Source organism: Lycium barbarum, chromosome 11, assembly GCF_019175385.1.
Source record: "Lycium barbarum isolate Lr01 chromosome 11, ASM1917538v2, whole genome shotgun sequence".
NCBI lineage: Eukaryota > Viridiplantae > Streptophyta > Magnoliopsida > Solanales > Solanaceae > Lycium > Lycium barbarum.
Window position 1 is genome coordinate 23,949,754 of NC_083347.1, and position 17,899 is coordinate 23,967,652.

The window sequence follows — 17,899 nt, forward strand, 5'->3', positions numbered from 1 at the left end:
AATTTCATAAAAAAAATCCTTTTTTTCCTTTTTTACATATTCATCCCATGTAATTCATAATCCTTTGTTATATAATCATTTAATATAAAATTATTTTATACATAAAATTTTAAATAATAAATTGTAAGCAAATATTATACATTATACATATTAATGGATAATTCAAATAAAAGTGAAAACATTTATAAAATATAATTAAATAAATACTATTACATTAAGGTATAATTTATTTTAATTTCTACATAAATATTCAACTTCCATGATTAGTACGTTGCTCCCATAAATGCTCTACTAATGCATTACGAAGTGCAAAATGAGCATCTTTGTTCTTAATTTTTTTGTGTCGAGCTAAAAATTGTTCAAATCGATAATTTTCATCTACTACCATTCTACTGTTGGAGTTGGACCTTCCCAAGCATCTTGAATTGGTGCATTAAGATCACGCTCATCCTCGATTATCATGTTGTGCAGTATAATATATGATATTAATATATCATGTAGCACTTCTTTTCTCCAAAAACGCGACGGCCCTGCAATAATTGCAAAACGAGATTGCAAAACTCTGAATGCACGTTCAACATCTTTTCGACATGATTCTTGTTTCGTCGCGAAATATTTCTTCTTTTGAGATTGTGGCTCATGAACGGTTTGCACAATTGTAGACCATTTTGGATATATACTGTCAGCTAAATAATAACTCACATCATATTCGTTTCCTTAAATAACATAATGGGCGGGATGAGCAATACCTTTAGCAAGATTGGAAAACAGATGTGACGATTCTAAAACATTAATGTCATTATTGGTGCTGGGCATACCAAAATATGCATGCCATATCCAAAAGTCATAATCAGCTACAACTTCAAGAATTATTGTTGGGGATCCACTACGACCTGCATATTGTTCAGCCCATGCTGTTGGACAATTTTTCCATCTCCAATGCATGCAATCTAGACTACCTAGCATTCCTGGAAAACCACGTTGCTCACCGATGTGAAGAAGCCTTGCAACATCATTAGCTGTTGGTGATCTCAGACACTGCTGGCCAAAAATCTCTACGATAGCTCGACAAAATCTCTTCATGCTTTCAATTGCAGTTAACTCTCCAATTTTCACATATTCGTCAGTGGCATCCGCTGGCAAGCTGTATGCCAACATTCTAAACACATCTGTGATTCACTTGCAAAAAATGTCTACCCGATCTACAGGATACTCTACCAATGAAGATATGGTATTATGCCAAGTTTATTTAGATGTATCTCAAGATCCAATAACGGGTATAAATCAATCTAGAGATAATTTTTGGGGTCGAGTGGAAGATGGGTACAATAGTGCAAAGGATGAGTGTTGGGCGTATCGCACCAAAAGATCGTTGGAATGTCGAATTAAAGTTATTGAGAAGGCTATAAGAAAATTAAATGGTTGTGTACGTCAAGTTGAAAATTTGCATCCTAGTGGTGCTTCAGATAAAGATATTGTGAGTATTTATTTTGTAAATTTTTATACTTTATTTGTATATATTTAGTTACAGTTTCCCTTCAATTTTTTTTTTAAAATATTGCAGATTAACTAAGCAAAATGTTTACTTATGCAAGATCCGAACTACAAAAAAGGTTTTAAATTTGATCATGTGTGGGATTTGATGAAGGATTTTGAGAAGTTTAAAGATGTCGATGCTGGAAGTAAAAACGTTCGAAAGCAAGACTCTTCTTATATATCATCGGAGTCTGAGACTCCTACTCTTGATTCACCTCTAGTATCATCTCCTAACTTATCATCATTTTCACTAAATTTGAATAAGGATGTTGCAGGTGATTCCACATCATCACAACGACCTATTGGGGTGAAGAAAGCAAAATTGAAGAGAAAAATCGAAGAAGGTTTTTCATCTGCTATGCAAATGGTCCAATCAGAAAATAATTAACTTGTTGAGTTATTGGCAAAGTCAGGTGCAGACAGGCAGCGAGATTTGGAGATGAAAGATAGAGCTTTGAAACTAAAAGAATTTAAAGAAGAAAATAAAATTTTATTGTCGAATTTAGATTCTATCGGTGATCCAAATATTCGTGAATTTATTCGACAAGAACAAAAACGAATAATGGATAAAAGAAGTCAACAATTTCAACAGCCACAACCACAACAATCCTCCGCCCCATACACTCAATATTTTAATGATATTGGTGGATCTGGAAACGACCTACCAGAGTACTAAATTATTGTTATAATTTTCTAAATTATTATGTTGTTTAATGTATTTTTAATTTTAATGTATTGAACATTGTTATGTTATTGATCATTGTGTTGTTATTGAACATTGTGTTATAATTGTGTTATATATTTGAAATTATTATGTTTTTGAACATTGTGTTATTTATTAACAACATATTATATTTTATATTTGCACTTTTCATTTTTGTGATGGTTATATTTTTTAATACAATTATAACTTATAATAAAATTAACTTACAATTTTATATAAAATAATATATACGAAAATTAATTTATAAAACTTACACTCCAAAATTAAGATGTAAAATTAATATTATAAGACATTACATAAAAAATAATTAGGTATATTAGGAATTTAAATGTAAAAATTAAAATTTATAATATGTTAAATTAAAAGTGTTATATAATAAAATAATAATAATAAATTATTAATGAATAGTAATGGTGCAATGAATAGTATTACACCAAATTGATTCAAATAATAGTGCGAGCTTCAAAATATTATTTTTTATACTAAAATAGCATTTAATGCAAAAAATAATTCAAGATTGAAGTTAGCCTTACCTTTTATAAAATAGTGAATAAGCAAAAATGAACGGAAATAGTATTTTGAACCATCTACTTCCGCTATAAGAATGAGTGATCCGCTATAAGAATGAGTGAATGACAACTAAAGTAGATGGGAGGGAGTAGATTGTTAAACCAAAAGAAAAAGTGGACTTCACTTATCAAAATGTCCATTATACAAGTGCGCGTGGCAGCGCAACTCACGGAGAAATCGCGTGAACGCAGAAAGTAAATTAAAATTAAACATAAATAAACAGACATATAATTCAGCAAGTACTAATAATGGTCAACGGGGCCTATTTGTGGGCCCACATAGTTACAAAAAAGCACAGCTGACGCTACACTTGAAGTAAAATCAAGAAAAGCAAAACCAATATAACCTGTTCTCACTCTCAACACAATACTACATTTTTTTTTTCTCTGCAAACAAACATAGAAAACCAAACAAATCCCAATTGGCTAAGTGACTAAAAAACAGGTATTTTATGTTTATTTTCAATTGTGTGGGGGTGTTTGTTTGGTACTTAATTAATTATTGTGATCAATGGAAAAATATCTTTTTTGATCTAATCTTGGTTTTTTTTTTTTCTTGTGTGAAATTTCAGGTCCCTTTATTCCCATTTTTGGGTTGGGAAGTTTTCTATTTGACTCTATGAGCAAAGAAAGGCCACCAGAGCCTCTGGATTTCTTCATTTGGACTGTTGAGGTATTCTGTTTCTTTCCTAGTTTAAGATTCATCAATATTCCAGATCTTGAGAGTCACTGCTATTTTTTAATGGGGTTTTATATTTATTTGATGTAGAATGTTATTTTTTCGTTGTCTCACTGTTGTAGTTGTTGTATATAATGTGTTTTTTCTTGATAAATTGATGATGGTAGGTGTGAGCAGTTAAAAAAATGTATTTATTTCATCTTTTTTGCCCTTGCTGTTGAATTTTAGGCATATGATAAATTCTGCTAATGCATTTAGGGACTGATGTAGAGAATTGTACTCTAGGAGTCTAGGTTACTCGTGAAGGGAGTGGGCTTGAAATCAGGAGCTCAAAGAATGTCTATTTTTGAGAGAAATTTAATCCTGAGTGCATCGAGTTAGATGAATTGGTACACCACTGTTAAGATCAGTTGATACTTTTGATTGAAACGAAATAACATAATATGAGGATAAAAGAAGCGGTCTTATATATGTGCAAGGTAGGGATAAGGTCTGGGTACACTCTACCCTCCCCAGACCCCACCTATGGGATTACGCTGGGTATGTTGTTGTTGTTCTTATATATGTGCGAGAAAAATAGAGCCGCTTCTTCCTTTTTTCCCATCAAGCATGTATCAAATTCTACTTGAACTGTAGTAAGAAAATCTAGAAAGAAAGAGAGATATGAGAAAATATTGGAACATTGAGTGTTGGGAAACACTGTTTTGAAATTCCTTTTGGAGAATTTGTGAGACATTCTCTTGGCTAATTGTATGTGTTAACTAGAGTGTTATCTCTAATGTTTTTTACCCTCTATACACTTGATATAGTAGAATTGCTCCTCCTAGCCCGTGGGGCATGTTGGTCGAGCTGCATAAATCTCTATCTCTATTTTCCTACTGCCGTTACTATCTTATTTTGTTGTCTTATTCAATCAAAAGAATTAGTTGACATGTCCACGGTATAACAAATGAATCATAAGCATGTTTTCTTTTCTGTAATTAGTTGGACGGAGAAAGAACATCACGGAAAGGGAACGATAATATAAAATAACCACAAAGAAATAAGTGAAAAGATAAACGTAAGGGGAATGAAGTGAAATGCACAACAAACCACAGTATAAGGAACACCTAATGAAGCAACCAAGGGTGTGATGCGGTGGTCAATGAAATGGCTTGAGAACCATGAGCTTTCGGGTTCAAAACCCAGCGGAGGCAAAAACATTAAGAGATATTTTTTCATTGGTCCAAGCCTTGGTGGATAGAGTTACAAGGTACCTGTGCTGGTGGGAGGTAGTAGGTTTCGTGTGGAATTAATCGAGGTGTGCCGTGTGCCCAAGCTGGCCTGAGTACCACGGTTATAAAAAAAAAAACACTTAATGATTTGGAAAGTAGTGAAACCTTTTTTAGCTCTTCTCCTACTTAAACTAGCACAACCATACATCCATTTGTGCAACATTAAAAGACTTAAGGCCCTGGTATTATTTTAAAGCATAATGTATGCAGGTTGTTCACTCTAGGCCTCTCTTGATGAGCATTTATATGACCATCGCTGATTGGAAGCTCCATCTATTGGAATTTGTTTTCGGGTTTACACGTTTCGTGTAATTTTGCTCTGGATTCTTAGAATCTGCGAGTTATGGGAAATTTGAAGTAAGATATGGTGAGTTTGATATCCCATGTAGTACATATTGCAGCTTGTGGGACTGATCTTCCCTTTGCACACAGAGGCAGAACTAGGATTTGATGTATATGGCTCTGAATTTTAAGACAAGACATCGACCTCAAGCTAATATACAATCATAACTAGACTAAGTTATGAGCATCAATATTCAATGTATTTTTAAAAAGTAACGAACCATTTAAACACAATATGAATATAAACATTGCAATTACAATTGTATTTGATGACTTGTCAGGTTTTGAGAACGATCAGTGATCGCATCATTAGGTATACTTTCAAATACTTCATCCTCTATACCAATCAAAACAAAAAAAAATATTTCATTCTCTATATAACGAACTAAACAATCATTCAAAAAGTTATCACCAATTCTGCTTCTCAAGTTTTTTTAATAAACTTCATTGAAGAAAAAACTCTTCCCATTGCAGTATCGACATGTAATATCAAACTTAATTTAACAAGCAAACAAACAAGTATACATATTTTAATGCATATTTGTTTAAGCCAATGTCCTTGAAAGATGTCCAAGTCCTTGCAAGTTAGAGAAAACACTGTCCAATTCATGCACATAGTCAATATAGTTGTCAAGCACAAAACTGAGATCTCCAAACTTTGAAAGGCTGAACTCATTTGGATAATATGTAGAAGTTTCATGATCCTGTTTTTATCATAGTTTGCAGAAGAGTCATCGGGGCTCAAACAAGTCATACCAAGAAGCAGATTAGTATTCACTTCATTATATAAGTTGTTGAGCTCTTGAGCTCTGAGAGTTGCTAATCAATAACAACATAAAAAACTTCTACACGCAAATGATGAGAACATGTAACACTTGAGCTCTTACACAATTTTTCAAGTATATACTTCTCATCCATTTCTGGGATCACAATATCATGCTTGTCACAAAATGAGGAGACATCTTATAGGTCCATTTAGAATCCCTCATTGAATGCAATTGTCCCTTTGTGAAATCAACAAGCTTCATAGCACTTAAATATCTTGATCTTTTAAGCCATATTAAAATCATATGTAATTGCCAACACTTTCAACATCAAATGCAACATATATACAAATTTATACGATCTTAAGTCGTCCCAGACTTTTTGCCATTGCATTCTCATGATAATTTGAACCCTCGTTTGGAAGAACTCCAAGTACATGAACAATTGACGAGAACAAAGAAATAAAGTTATGCACCGTCTTAAAATGAGATTCTCAACGGATATCACCTGCCTTTTGAAGTCCAAGTTCTTGATTTCATACGCTTCCCCTATGAACTTCACCAAGCACTAGTAATTTTTCTTATTTTTCAGCTTGATCATCTCCCTACAATCTCCAGCAATATTCAAAACATTAGCAAAAATATCAAAAAATTATCAACATTAGAATATTTCATTGCAATAGCTACAAGAGTTAATTGCAATTGATGAGCAAAACAATGTATGCAATATGCCGAAATAGTATCTTTTCTATCAAAGTTTTACGACCATTAATTTCTTCTAGCATGTTGCTTCATCACAACCTTGTCCCCGTATTTGAAATGAACTTGATAAATGGTCTAAACGCAAAGAATAGATTGCTTGTTTTGATGACCTTGCAGATGTATCTTTAACATGAACAACACTAAGAAAGCGCTCAACAAGTTTATCCTTTTTGTTAACATACCGCAGAACAAGGGCCATTTGTTCCTTATGAGAGACATCCTTAGACTCATCAACGAATATCCCAAAATAATCCCTATTCAAGTTTTCATAATTGCTTTCACCGTTTCTTTTGCACAAGAATTGACATTTTAATGAATATTTGAACTCATGGTGTTATTTTTTGGAGCTTTTTCTAATATAATATTTTCATATTTTCCTTCCTATCTGCAAACCACTTTAAAAGATCTAAGAAGTGGCCTTTTCTTGTAGAAGTTTCACTCTCATAGTGACCCTGAAAAGGCATTTCTTCTTTCAAAAGAAACCTTACCATATAAATCAAAGCATTCGAGCTAATTCGATGCTCACTTTTAATTATCTCAGGTTATCGGTCAAAAAAAGTTAGAATAGATTGTGCTAGATTTCTTAAATCCCACATCATCTTAAATAACACCATGCCTTCTCCAGATATTCAAAAAGATAGTGTGAATTCTTGTGCAAAAAAAAAACGATGAAAGCAATTATGAAAGACTTTAATTTGAATTACTTTGGGATATTGGTTTAAGAGCCTAAGGATGTCTCTCCTAAGGAACAAATGACCCTTGTTCTGCGGTATGCCAACAAAGAGGGTAAACTTATTTGGTACTTTCTTAGTCTTATTCATATTAAAGATACATTTGCACGGTTATTGAAACAAACAATCTATTCTTTGTTTGTAGATCATTCATCTCAAATACGAGAACACGTTTATGATGGAACAAGTAACATGCAAGAAGAAATTAATAGTCTTAAAAATTATGATTCTCAAAGATACTTCTTCGGCATATTGCATACATTGCTTTGCTCATCAATTGCAATTAATTCTCATAGTTGTTGCAAAGAAACAATCTGATGTGGATAATTTTTTTGTTTTCTTGCTGATGTGGACAATTGCAGGCTCTCTCCTAGGGTTTGTGACAACCCTATACCCACCTCCACCCCCACTCCTCTTCTTCTCCTATCTTCCTTCTCTTCTTTTCTCTTCTCTCCTCTCCTTCCTTCTCTCTGGTCCGACAGATTCGAGCTTCCCGCCGTGAACAATGATTCCGGCGTGAACAGTGTTTCCTGCGTGAACAGTGATTCCGGCGTGAGCAGGTTCTATCTAACTGGAGTTGGTACCTCCGGTTTTTTTTAATTTTTTTTATTCTCTGTCTTTTATCCTTGCAGCTAATTTGCATTCTTGCATTACTTGTTTCGTTTTTGTCGTAGTAGTTACACTTTCATCTAGATTATTGCTAACTTGTGTTTTAGTATTGATTCCTGCCTGGTCGAGTAGTTTATATTTGCTTTACTGGCTTTGGTAGACGATGGTGGACTAGGGTCATGCTCTCGGACGGGGGTGAGGGTTAGAGGGGGTAGGTGGGTTAAGGGAATCTCTAGTCTGCGAGTAGGGTCTTGGAATATTGAGACTCTAACGGGGAAGTCCATCGAACTAGTTAAGATTCTTATAAAGAGGAAGATTAATATAGCTTGTGTCCAGGAGACTAAATGGGTAGGATCCAGGGCTAAAGATGTGGATGAGTATAAGTTATGGTTCTCAGGTAAGTCGAGGGATAGGAATGGGGTAGGCAGTTTAGTAGATAATGACTTACGAGAACAGGTGGTAGGGGTTAAGAGGGTCAGTGATAGGTTGATGACGATTAAGCTGGTCGTTGGAGGGTTTATTTTGCACATTATTAGTGCTTACGCGCCGCAAGTGGGCTTGGGCGAGGAGGAGAAAAGACGTTTTTGGGAGGATTTGGACGAGATGATGGGAGGTATACCGTCCACTGAGAAGCTATTCATCGGAGGAGATTTCAATGGGCACATTGGGTCAATTTCAGGGGGATATGACGATGTGCATGGAGGTTGTGGTTTCGGGGACAGGAACGGAGGAGGAGTTGCACTGTTGGATTTTGCAAAAGCCTTTGGGCTGGTGGTAGCCAATTCGAGTTTCCCGAAGAAGGAGGAGCATTTGGTAACCTTTCGTAGTTCGGTGGCTAAGACGCGGATAGACTTTTTACTCCTTAGGAAGGACGATAAAGGTCTTTGTAAAGATTGCAAGGTGATTCCGAGTGAGAATCTAACGACCCAGCATAAGCTCTTGGTGATGGATTTGGAAATCAAGATGAGGAAGAGAACGAGGGTCGTGGACGACAGGCTTAGGATCAAATGGGGGAGTTTGACCATGACGGGTGCCCTGGAGATGGGGGAGAAGTTGAGGGCTATGGGAGCCTAGGAGAGCAGTGGGGAGGCGACCAACATGTGGGATAGGACGGCCAGTTGCGTTAGGGAAGTAGCTAGAGAGGTGCCGGGGGTCTCGAAGGGTAGCCGTGGTCGGCACCGAGGGGACTGGTGGTGGAATGGAGGAGTTCAAGAGAAGGTGGAAGCAAAAAAGGTGGCGTATACGAAGTTGGTAGACAGCAAAGATGATGAGGAGAGGCGAACAAATTGGGAATTGTACAAGATGGCGAGGAAGGAGGCAAAGTTAGCGGTTACGGCGGCAAAGACAGCAGCTTTTGAACGCCTGTATGCAGAACTAGAGGACAAAGGCGGGGATAAGAAGTTGTACAGACTAGCCAAGGCGAGGGAGAGGAGGGCGCGTGACTTGGATCAGGTGAAGTGCATCAAGGACGAGGATGGCAGGGTACTAGTGGAGGACGCTCTTATTAGACGGAGATGGCAGTCATACTTCCACAAACTCTTGAATGACGGAGGGGACAGAGATATTGTGTTGGGAGATTTGGAGTACTCCGAGAGGTGTCGTGATTTTGGATATTGTAGGAGTATAAAGGTTGAAGAAGTTAAGGGTGCTGTTCGTAGGATGAGTAGGGGAAGAGTGACCGGGCCTGATGAGATTCCTGGGGAATTTTGGAAGACTGCAGGCAGGGCAGGTTTAGAGTGGTTGACTCGGCTCTTTAATGTCATCTTTAAGACGGCTAAGATGCCCGAAGAATGACGATGCAGTATAATGATTCCATTGTACAAGAACAAAGACGACATTCAAAGTTGCAACAACTACAGAGGGATCAAGCTGCTAAGCCACACTATGAAAGTGTGGGAAAGGGTGGTGGAGATGAGGGTGAGGAGAGGCGTGTCTATCTTAGAGAACCAGTTCGGATTCATGCCGGGGCGCTCAACTACAGAAGCTATTCATCTTGTACGGAGACTGGTGGAGCAATATAGGGAGAGGAAGAGGGACTTGCACATAGTATTCATAGACCTAGAAAAGGCATACGACAAAGTGCCGAGAGAGGTTCTATGGAGATGCTTGGAGGATAGAGGTATACCTGTGGCGTACATTAGGGCGATCAAGGACATGTATGATGGGGCCAAGACCAGGGTAAGGATTATGGGAGGAGACTCAGAGCACTTCCCAGTGGTGATGGGGTTGCACCAGGAATCAGCTCTTAGCCTATTTTTATTCTCCTTGGTGATCGATGGATTGACGCGGCAAATTCAAGGTGAGGTGCGATGGTGTATGTTATTTGCGGATGATATAGTCCTGATTGATGAGTCTCGTAGCGGGGTTAACGCTAAGCTGGAGGTTTGGAGATAAACTCTGGAGTCTAAAGGGTTCAAGTTGAGTAGGACCAAGACAGAGTACTTGGAGTGCAAGTTCAGTAATGTAGTGCATGAGGCTGACGTGGAAGTGAAGCTTGGCACCCAGGTCATACAGAAGAAAGATAGTTTCAAGTATCTTGGGTCTATTATACAAGGAAATGGGGAGATTGATGATGACGTCACACACTGTATTGGTGCAGGGTGGATGAAATGGAGGCTTGCCTCCGGAGTGTTGTGTGACAAGAAGGTGCCACCGAAACTTAAAGGCAAGTTTTACAAAGTGGTGGTTAGACCAACTATGTTGTATGGGGCGGAGTGTTGGCCAGTCAAGAAATCTCATGTTCAGAAGATGAAAGTGGCTGAAATGAGAATGCTGCGATGGATGTGTGGGCACACTAGGAGCGATAGGATTAGGAATGAAGTCATCTGAGACAAGGTTGGAATAGCCTCAGTGGAAGACAAGATGCGGGAAGCGAGGCTGAGATGGTTTGGGCATGTGATGCGGAGAGATGCAAATGCCCCAGTGCGGAGGTGCGAGAGGTTGGCCAACGACGGTTTCAGAAGAGGTAGAGGTAGGCCAAAGAAGTATTGGGGGGAAGTGATTAGACAGGACATGGCGCATTTCCTGCTTACCGAGGACATGACCTTAGATAGGAGGGTATGGAGGACTCATATTAGGGTAGAAGGCTAGTAGGTAGTCGCGTTTATCCTTTCTTACGAGTAGTTATGTTGCTCTATAGTTTCTTGTCTCTTGATTTCTGCGAGTATCTGTTGGTTTATAGTGGCTTATTTACTTTTACTTTCATTGTTTTCATTTTCATAATTGCTTTGATTTGTTTGCCCGTATCTGACCTTTCTTATGCTTTTTCTTGAGCCGAGGGTCTTCCGGAAACAGCCTCCCTACCTAAGGTGGGGGTAAGGTCTGCGTACACTCTACCCTCCCCAGACCCCACGTTGTGGGATTCACTGGGTATGTTGTTGTTGTTGCTAATGTTTTGAATATTCTTGGAGGTTCTTATAAGCGTAGGAGATGATCAAACTGAAAAACTAAAGGAATTACTAGTGCCTGGTGAAGTGTATTAAATAAAGAACTTGGACTTCAAAAGCCAGGTGATACCCGTTGGGGATCTCATTTTAAGACAACGCATAACTTTATTTCTTTATTCTCATCAATTGTTCATGTACTTGGAGTTCTCGCAAATGAGGGTTCAAATTATCATGAGAAAGCAATGGCAAAAAATCTGGGACGACATAAGATCGTATAAATTTGTATATGTGTTGCATTTGATGTTGAAAGTGTTGGCAATTACATATGATTTTAATATGGCTTAAAAGATCAAGATATTGTAAGTGCTATGAAGCTTGTTGATTTCACAAAGAAACAATTGCAATCGATGAGGGATTCTAAATGGAATTTTTTGCTAGAAGATGTCTCCTCATTTTGTGACAAGCATGGTATTGTGATCCCATAAATGGATGAGAATAATGGTCTTTTTTTTGAGACTGGTAACATGAGAATAATGGTCTTGAAAAGTCAAAGCGTAGGAGCTCAAGTGCTTACATATTCTCATTATTTGTGTGTAGAGGTTTTTTATGACGTTATTGATTTGTAATTCTCGGAGCTCAACAACCGTTTTAATGAAGTGAATACTAATATTCTTCTGTCCTTTAACTAGCTATATAAAGGAGAGCTGGCCCTTTTGCTATTCTACTTTTGTAACTACTGTGCATCTACTTGATGCCTGCTATGAAATCTTTTACTTCATAAAAAAAAAAAAAATACTAATATGCTTCTTAGCATGGCTAGTTTGAGCCCTTATGATTCTTTTGCAAATAATGATAAAAATTAGATCTTGATACTTGCTACACATTATCCAATCGAGTTTAGTCTTTCCAAGCTTGAAGATCTCAATTTTGAGCTTGACAACTATATTGACTATGTGTGGGAAGTGGACAGTGCTCCTTCTTTCAAATACATTGGTTGAAACAAATATGCGCAAAATATGGAGACTTGTTTGTTAAGTTTGATATTACATGTCTCTGCCAACTTTTCTTCAATCAAGTTTGTTAAAAATGTTTTGCGAAACAGAATTGGTGATGATTTTTTGAATGATTGTTTAGTTTGCTATATAAAGGATGAAGTATTTGAAATTATACCTAATAATTTGATCGTTTTCAGAATATGACATGTCATCGAGTGTAATTGTAATATTCATATTCATACATTGTTTATAAGTGATTCGTTACCATTTAAAAATATATTGAATAACAATACTTGTTCCTTAGTTTAGTTATTATTGTATATTAGTTTGAGGTCAATGTGTTGTCTTAAAATTATTATTGTATATTAGTTTGAGGTCAATGTGCTGTCTTAAAATTCAGAACCTATACTGTTCAAATCCTAGTTCCGCCTCTGCACCAATGTCTTTTTGTCTACTGGTGAAATTTCAGGCAAGAACTTCCGGTGGAAGGTAGTTGTCCTGGTGGTGTGATTTAGGGGGAGAGTTGGGTTGGAATAAGAGTTCCTAAATTTCTATCGTCGTGGGTGTAGGACTTTCTGAGAAAGAGATTTAATCTAAAAAAGGTGGGGGGAACCAGAGGCGTATCCAGGATTTGCAGTTTGTGGGTTCCCACCCATTTCAAATAAAAAGAGACAACCAGGATTTGAAGTTTGTGGGTTCCTACCATCTCAAATTAAAAAATAAAAAGAGATAAATAAAGGCCTAGATGGTGACAAAGGGTATTTGAACCCTTGACCAAGAGGGTAGCAAAGCTTAAAAGGTTTCTTGTCTGTCACTGGACCAACAACACCCTTAGTTAATGTTTCCCAAGTCATATAACTTATATTTACTGGATTTTTCAACACAAATACAGGATTAGCGCAAAAGTTCCCGGGAACCCCCATCTAAAGCCCTAAATCCACCCCTGGGGGAACCTAAAAAAAGGAAAAGAACTTGGTAAGCTAAAGAAAGGTCCTCCAACGACAAAACTAAAAGAAACATATTTTCTTGTTACTATCTCATCAAAAAACCAATCTTCTTGGAGCTACATCCTATATACCTCATTAGGAGCTAATTTATCAACACTTACATCCTTAATATAGTAAAAATACACGCTGTAACGTTGTTGTCCACTATTTCATGGCATAAGAGCACATATATTTAATGTGCATGGACTTCTTATAATAAGAAAATGCATAGAATGATCAGTTGAAGTAGTGAAGACTTCTTAGCTGGATGGTTTTACTGATAGTTTTCAATTCCAAGTCTTTCTCTTAATGTCTAAGGATAGAATGAACAGGAGGATAGACTATACTCTTGGGTCTCTACTTCATAATAGTGTGTGTAGTTTCTCATGTAAAATTAGAAGATTACAGTATTACACTAGGACCCCTTCAGCCAGTAAGAACATGACTTTACATGTGAAATCGTGATAATAAAGAATGCTATCATGTGTAGATGGGGGTTAGCTGCCTGGCTAAGATACACCAGAAAATTTAAATTCTGATAATCAAGAATGCTATCTTGTAGATACTGGATAGCTGCCTGGCTAAGATATGTCAGGAAATGTAAACCTGTTACCTGCCCAACGTGTGCTACATATTAATCCACCTTTTGGTCTTAGCTAGGAATACATTGAGATGCACACAAGAGATGTAGTCATTTTGGGTTGTGTGAGCTTCTAGATAGCAAATGAGCAGCCCTGGTAATGGTCTTATGAAATAGAAGATAGTCGTGAGTTGTTCATAGGAGAAAAATAGTTCTCTTTGGATCTTTTTTTGGGGGATGATTTACAAAGTTATGCTTTGTACACCAGTTTTCAAAAAAAGAAAAGAAAAAAAGAAATAGCTCATTGGACTTCACCATATAAGGTGGCTTTAATGATGATGTGGTACCACTATATTTTCTAGCAAAATTAGTCGAGAAGTTGGGGTGGCATATAAGATACTTTTTGAATCGCTCAGCAGTTAGTCTAGAGGTTGGCGTATCCTGTACGTCTTTTCCAGCTAAAACTATGTAATATAACATTAGTGATTTTTGTCACATGCCGTCTTTTATTTTTGGGATACAATTTTATCATCTTTTATATAATAATTGAGTTATAATATTCTTCCATTTTCTTCGTATTCTTATAGCATATGAATGTATCAAATTAAATGTGCCTTCCACTTTTAGCTCAGTAAATACTTGTATTTGTTGTAAGGTATATGCATGTAGTTTTTCAACCACGAGTTACCCAATAATTACATACTCGCCGCAGTCTACTTTGTAAATTGGTTTTCACATTTAAAAAGTCTATAGGTGAAATGAAACTAATGTGTGTGATAAAATAGAATTTAAACTTGAAGGTATTACTTGGACTCTGGACTTCGCCTTTTAAATGGTGGAGGCATTAGTAGATGAAGATGGTGATTATTTTTCACTTTCTATATCACTAACAAGAGCTACTTTAGGGACCAACTTCCCCTTCAAGGTTGGTAACTCAAAAAGTGATTTGTTGAACCGCACGTCTCTGCATCTAAATTGTGAAAGACATACTTCGGTAGACCAATGGAATTTGTGGTGATGAGCTGATTCTGGTAGAGTTGTTAATGCAGATGCCCTTATTTACCTTTTAAGTAGTGACATAAAAATCATATGATCAAATTCAAGCATGACAGAAACCTGGATAGGTTCATAGGAGTTTATCATTCTTCAAAGAGGACAGACACATAATTGAATCTGGCTTGAATTCTTAGATCTGCTGTAAAATGCTTGAATTCCAATATATTATTGTGTGTGTGTGTGTGTCTGTGTACAAATACAATCTCCACAATGTCCAATGAGCAGATCGTATTACAATGGAAGTCATAACTCATTTGATAAAGGGGAAGCATTAATGAATATCTAAAGAGATCTGTAGTAATTCATCATTCGTTGAAGAGTAAGCACATAAGTAGGCTAGAATTGATTCCTTGAAGTGTCTGATTATTTATCTACTTGAAAATTGAAACTGACTAAGTGACTATTTGAGTAGATACTCTCCTCATTTTTCAAATCTTTTTGAACAGAAGCCACACCGAGTGTGCTTTGAGCTGATGTGATTAGAACATGAAAAGGAGTGTTTAATTCCTATTGCAAGATTTGCACGCTTTCTCTTGTCCTCTTTCCATGTATTATGACATTTAGGTTTTGTTATTCACAACTTCAACTACATGGAACCAGATATTCACTTTACAATTGCTTTCCTGGGGCTATAATCCATACTCATCCAGTTGATGTAGATCTTGAGAAGGGAATGTATCTCGTTCAATGACTGATTTATGTTGTTAATTTTGTTGGCAGGATGTTGGTTTATGGTTGGAAGAAATAAATCTCGGTGGCTATCGTCAGATTTTCAAAGAGAACGGTGTTAATGGAGAGTACTTGGAGGGTATGTCTATGTTCACGACTGAACAGATACTACGGTTTATAAGAAGATGTCACATGAAATGGGGAGACTTCATAACACTGTGCAAGGAGCTCAGGAGGATAAAAGGTGCATCTAGTCCCCTCCCCCTCCCATCTCTCTCTCAATTTTATCCGTAATCTTCTCAGTTTCTTGGTGCAAAGTTTTTCCAGTGCTTTTCCACTGTCTCCTCTGCTTGTCCAACAATGCGATTGAATCTGCTGTTGCGCTAAAGGATGAGCATAATATTATATTTTGTGCTATAGTTTATTACGCTTTTATTGATTCAACTCATTTCATGTAGTGGCTTGCTTGAAAGGGGAACAAAAAGTCCGCCAACCTTGGTGGGCACCATCATGTCTCTCTGTAGTATTTACGAAGGTGGCCAAGCATAACAGGCAGTCTAGAGTGGTTTCATTGAAGCTGGAACCTTGACACTGATATCCTTCTGTATGTATGTTAATTTGTATTTTAAGAGGACAGGAGTAGGAAACTGCCTACATATATTTTCCACTTTTTTTTCGTTCTTTTTGTTGGTTCTTCTTTGGAGAACTTCCTCCTCTGTCCAAGCATTTACTATACATAGTTTTGTAGTCTGCTTTTATCCTAAATTAGTTGTGATGAATATATATTCATATGAAGCAAAAGAGATACAGTTATGTAAAAATCTCTACGTGCACTATTCTTATTGAAAACTCTGATTACTTTTGTGCAAGATTGAATGATGTTATACATATTTGCTTATTTGGGAGTGAGACTGAATCCTTAAGGAGGATAATATCTGCATTATGATCTTCAAGTGCTACGTTTTTGTAATGTCCGTACTACACTGATATTTTTGAGAGATCAAATGTAAAATCACTTGGAAATCATTTTCCAAATCCTCATCTTTACATTGAATATGACAAGTGAAAGCGCTCTTTTTTTTTTTTTTTGTGGTAATTAACCGATTATATTACCAAAGCAATATTTACAGCACAAGCATTCGCAGTAGTTTGGACATCCCCCAAAACACTGCATTCATCAACTCATTCATCTATATGTTCTATTCACCATAACTAATGACATTATTTAAGGGTAGAAACTTAGGTATGTCAATCTCCTATTTAGTCTAGGCATCAAGCCAGCAAAGGCCCTCTACAATGAATTTCCTGAATTGTTTGCCTCCATAGTGGTATTGGAGCTCTACTTTTCTGCTAAAAGTGTAGCGACCCGTTTGGTTGTTATAGTGTTTTGATCCATTTAACCTTGTTGACCCGTCCCAGAGTCCCGTTAGTACGATCTATGACTTAGTGAAGTCACTGGGTTGGTTCTCGCAAGGTTCGAGTGTAAATTGAGTCATTGATGGAGAAGCTAGTTAAGTTAATGAGTTAGAGTTGACCACGGTCAACGCCAGGTTAGGATGACCCCGTGTCAATATTTTGAAAGTTCCAACGAGTTAGTATGATGATTTTGAACTCGTCCACAAGTTTTGGTGAGGTTCCGAAGAGTTTCAGATGGGTTTAGGTTTTGTCACGCTCGTATTCGATGTTTTCGCCGTAGGTCTGTGGATTGAAAGGGGTCCAGATTGATCAAAAGATCTTTGTTTTGTGTGAGGTTTGAACCATTAGATCCGTATCGTAATTACGAAGCTATAGCAAAAAGAATCATCGTGTTTCGCCTCCGTATGAGGGAGTTATGCCCTTTTTCATTCGGGCTGTTCCAGTAGGTCCGCTGTAGCGGACCCATGGCCGCTATAGCGGGTCCGCTGCAGCGACCCACTGACCGCCGCAACAACCAACGGGGGGCGGAAAGCCCTATTTTTATACCTCAACTCCGAACCATTACTCACAAGACCCCAAAGTCAGTTTTCAAGAGAGAAAGAGGTTGTTGACACCCAATTTTGTCCCACCTTTTCTCCGAAATATTTATTTACACTTCTAATGTTTTGGCAACTTAAGAAATAATTATTTATACTTTACTATAATTATTGACTTGTATTAATACCGGCGTTTCATTATCCTGTTGTAGTCACTACTGTTATTATCTCTTATTTTATTACCGTTACTACTACCACTATTATCATTATTATTATTATTATTAT

General features: G+C 37.0%; 2 protein-coding genes across 2 annotated transcripts; one reads left to right on the top strand and one right to left on the bottom strand.

Annotated features, from left to right (window-relative positions):
* Positions 1-381: 381 nt before the first annotated feature.
* LOC132619574 (uncharacterized) lies at positions 382-1,158 on the bottom strand. The gene is made up of 2 exons (XM_060334433.1): positions 750-1,158; positions 382-530 (listed from the first exon to the last, which is right to left on the bottom strand). Exons 1-2 carry the CDS (start codon positions 1,156-1,158, stop codon positions 382-384), a joined length of 558 nt encoding a protein of 185 aa, XP_060190416.1.
* A 1,963-nt stretch (positions 1,159-3,121) lies between these two features.
* On the top strand, positions 3,122-16,531 carry LOC132617215 (uncharacterized). Its single transcript, XM_060332174.1, has 4 exons — positions 3,122-3,274; positions 3,402-3,502; positions 15,714-15,906; positions 16,121-16,531. Exons 2-4 carry the CDS (start codon positions 3,449-3,451, stop codon positions 16,249-16,251), a joined length of 378 nt encoding a protein of 125 aa, XP_060188157.1. The 5' UTR covers positions 3,122-3,274; positions 3,402-3,448; the 3' UTR covers positions 16,252-16,531.
* Positions 16,532-17,899: the final 1,368 nt, after the last annotated feature.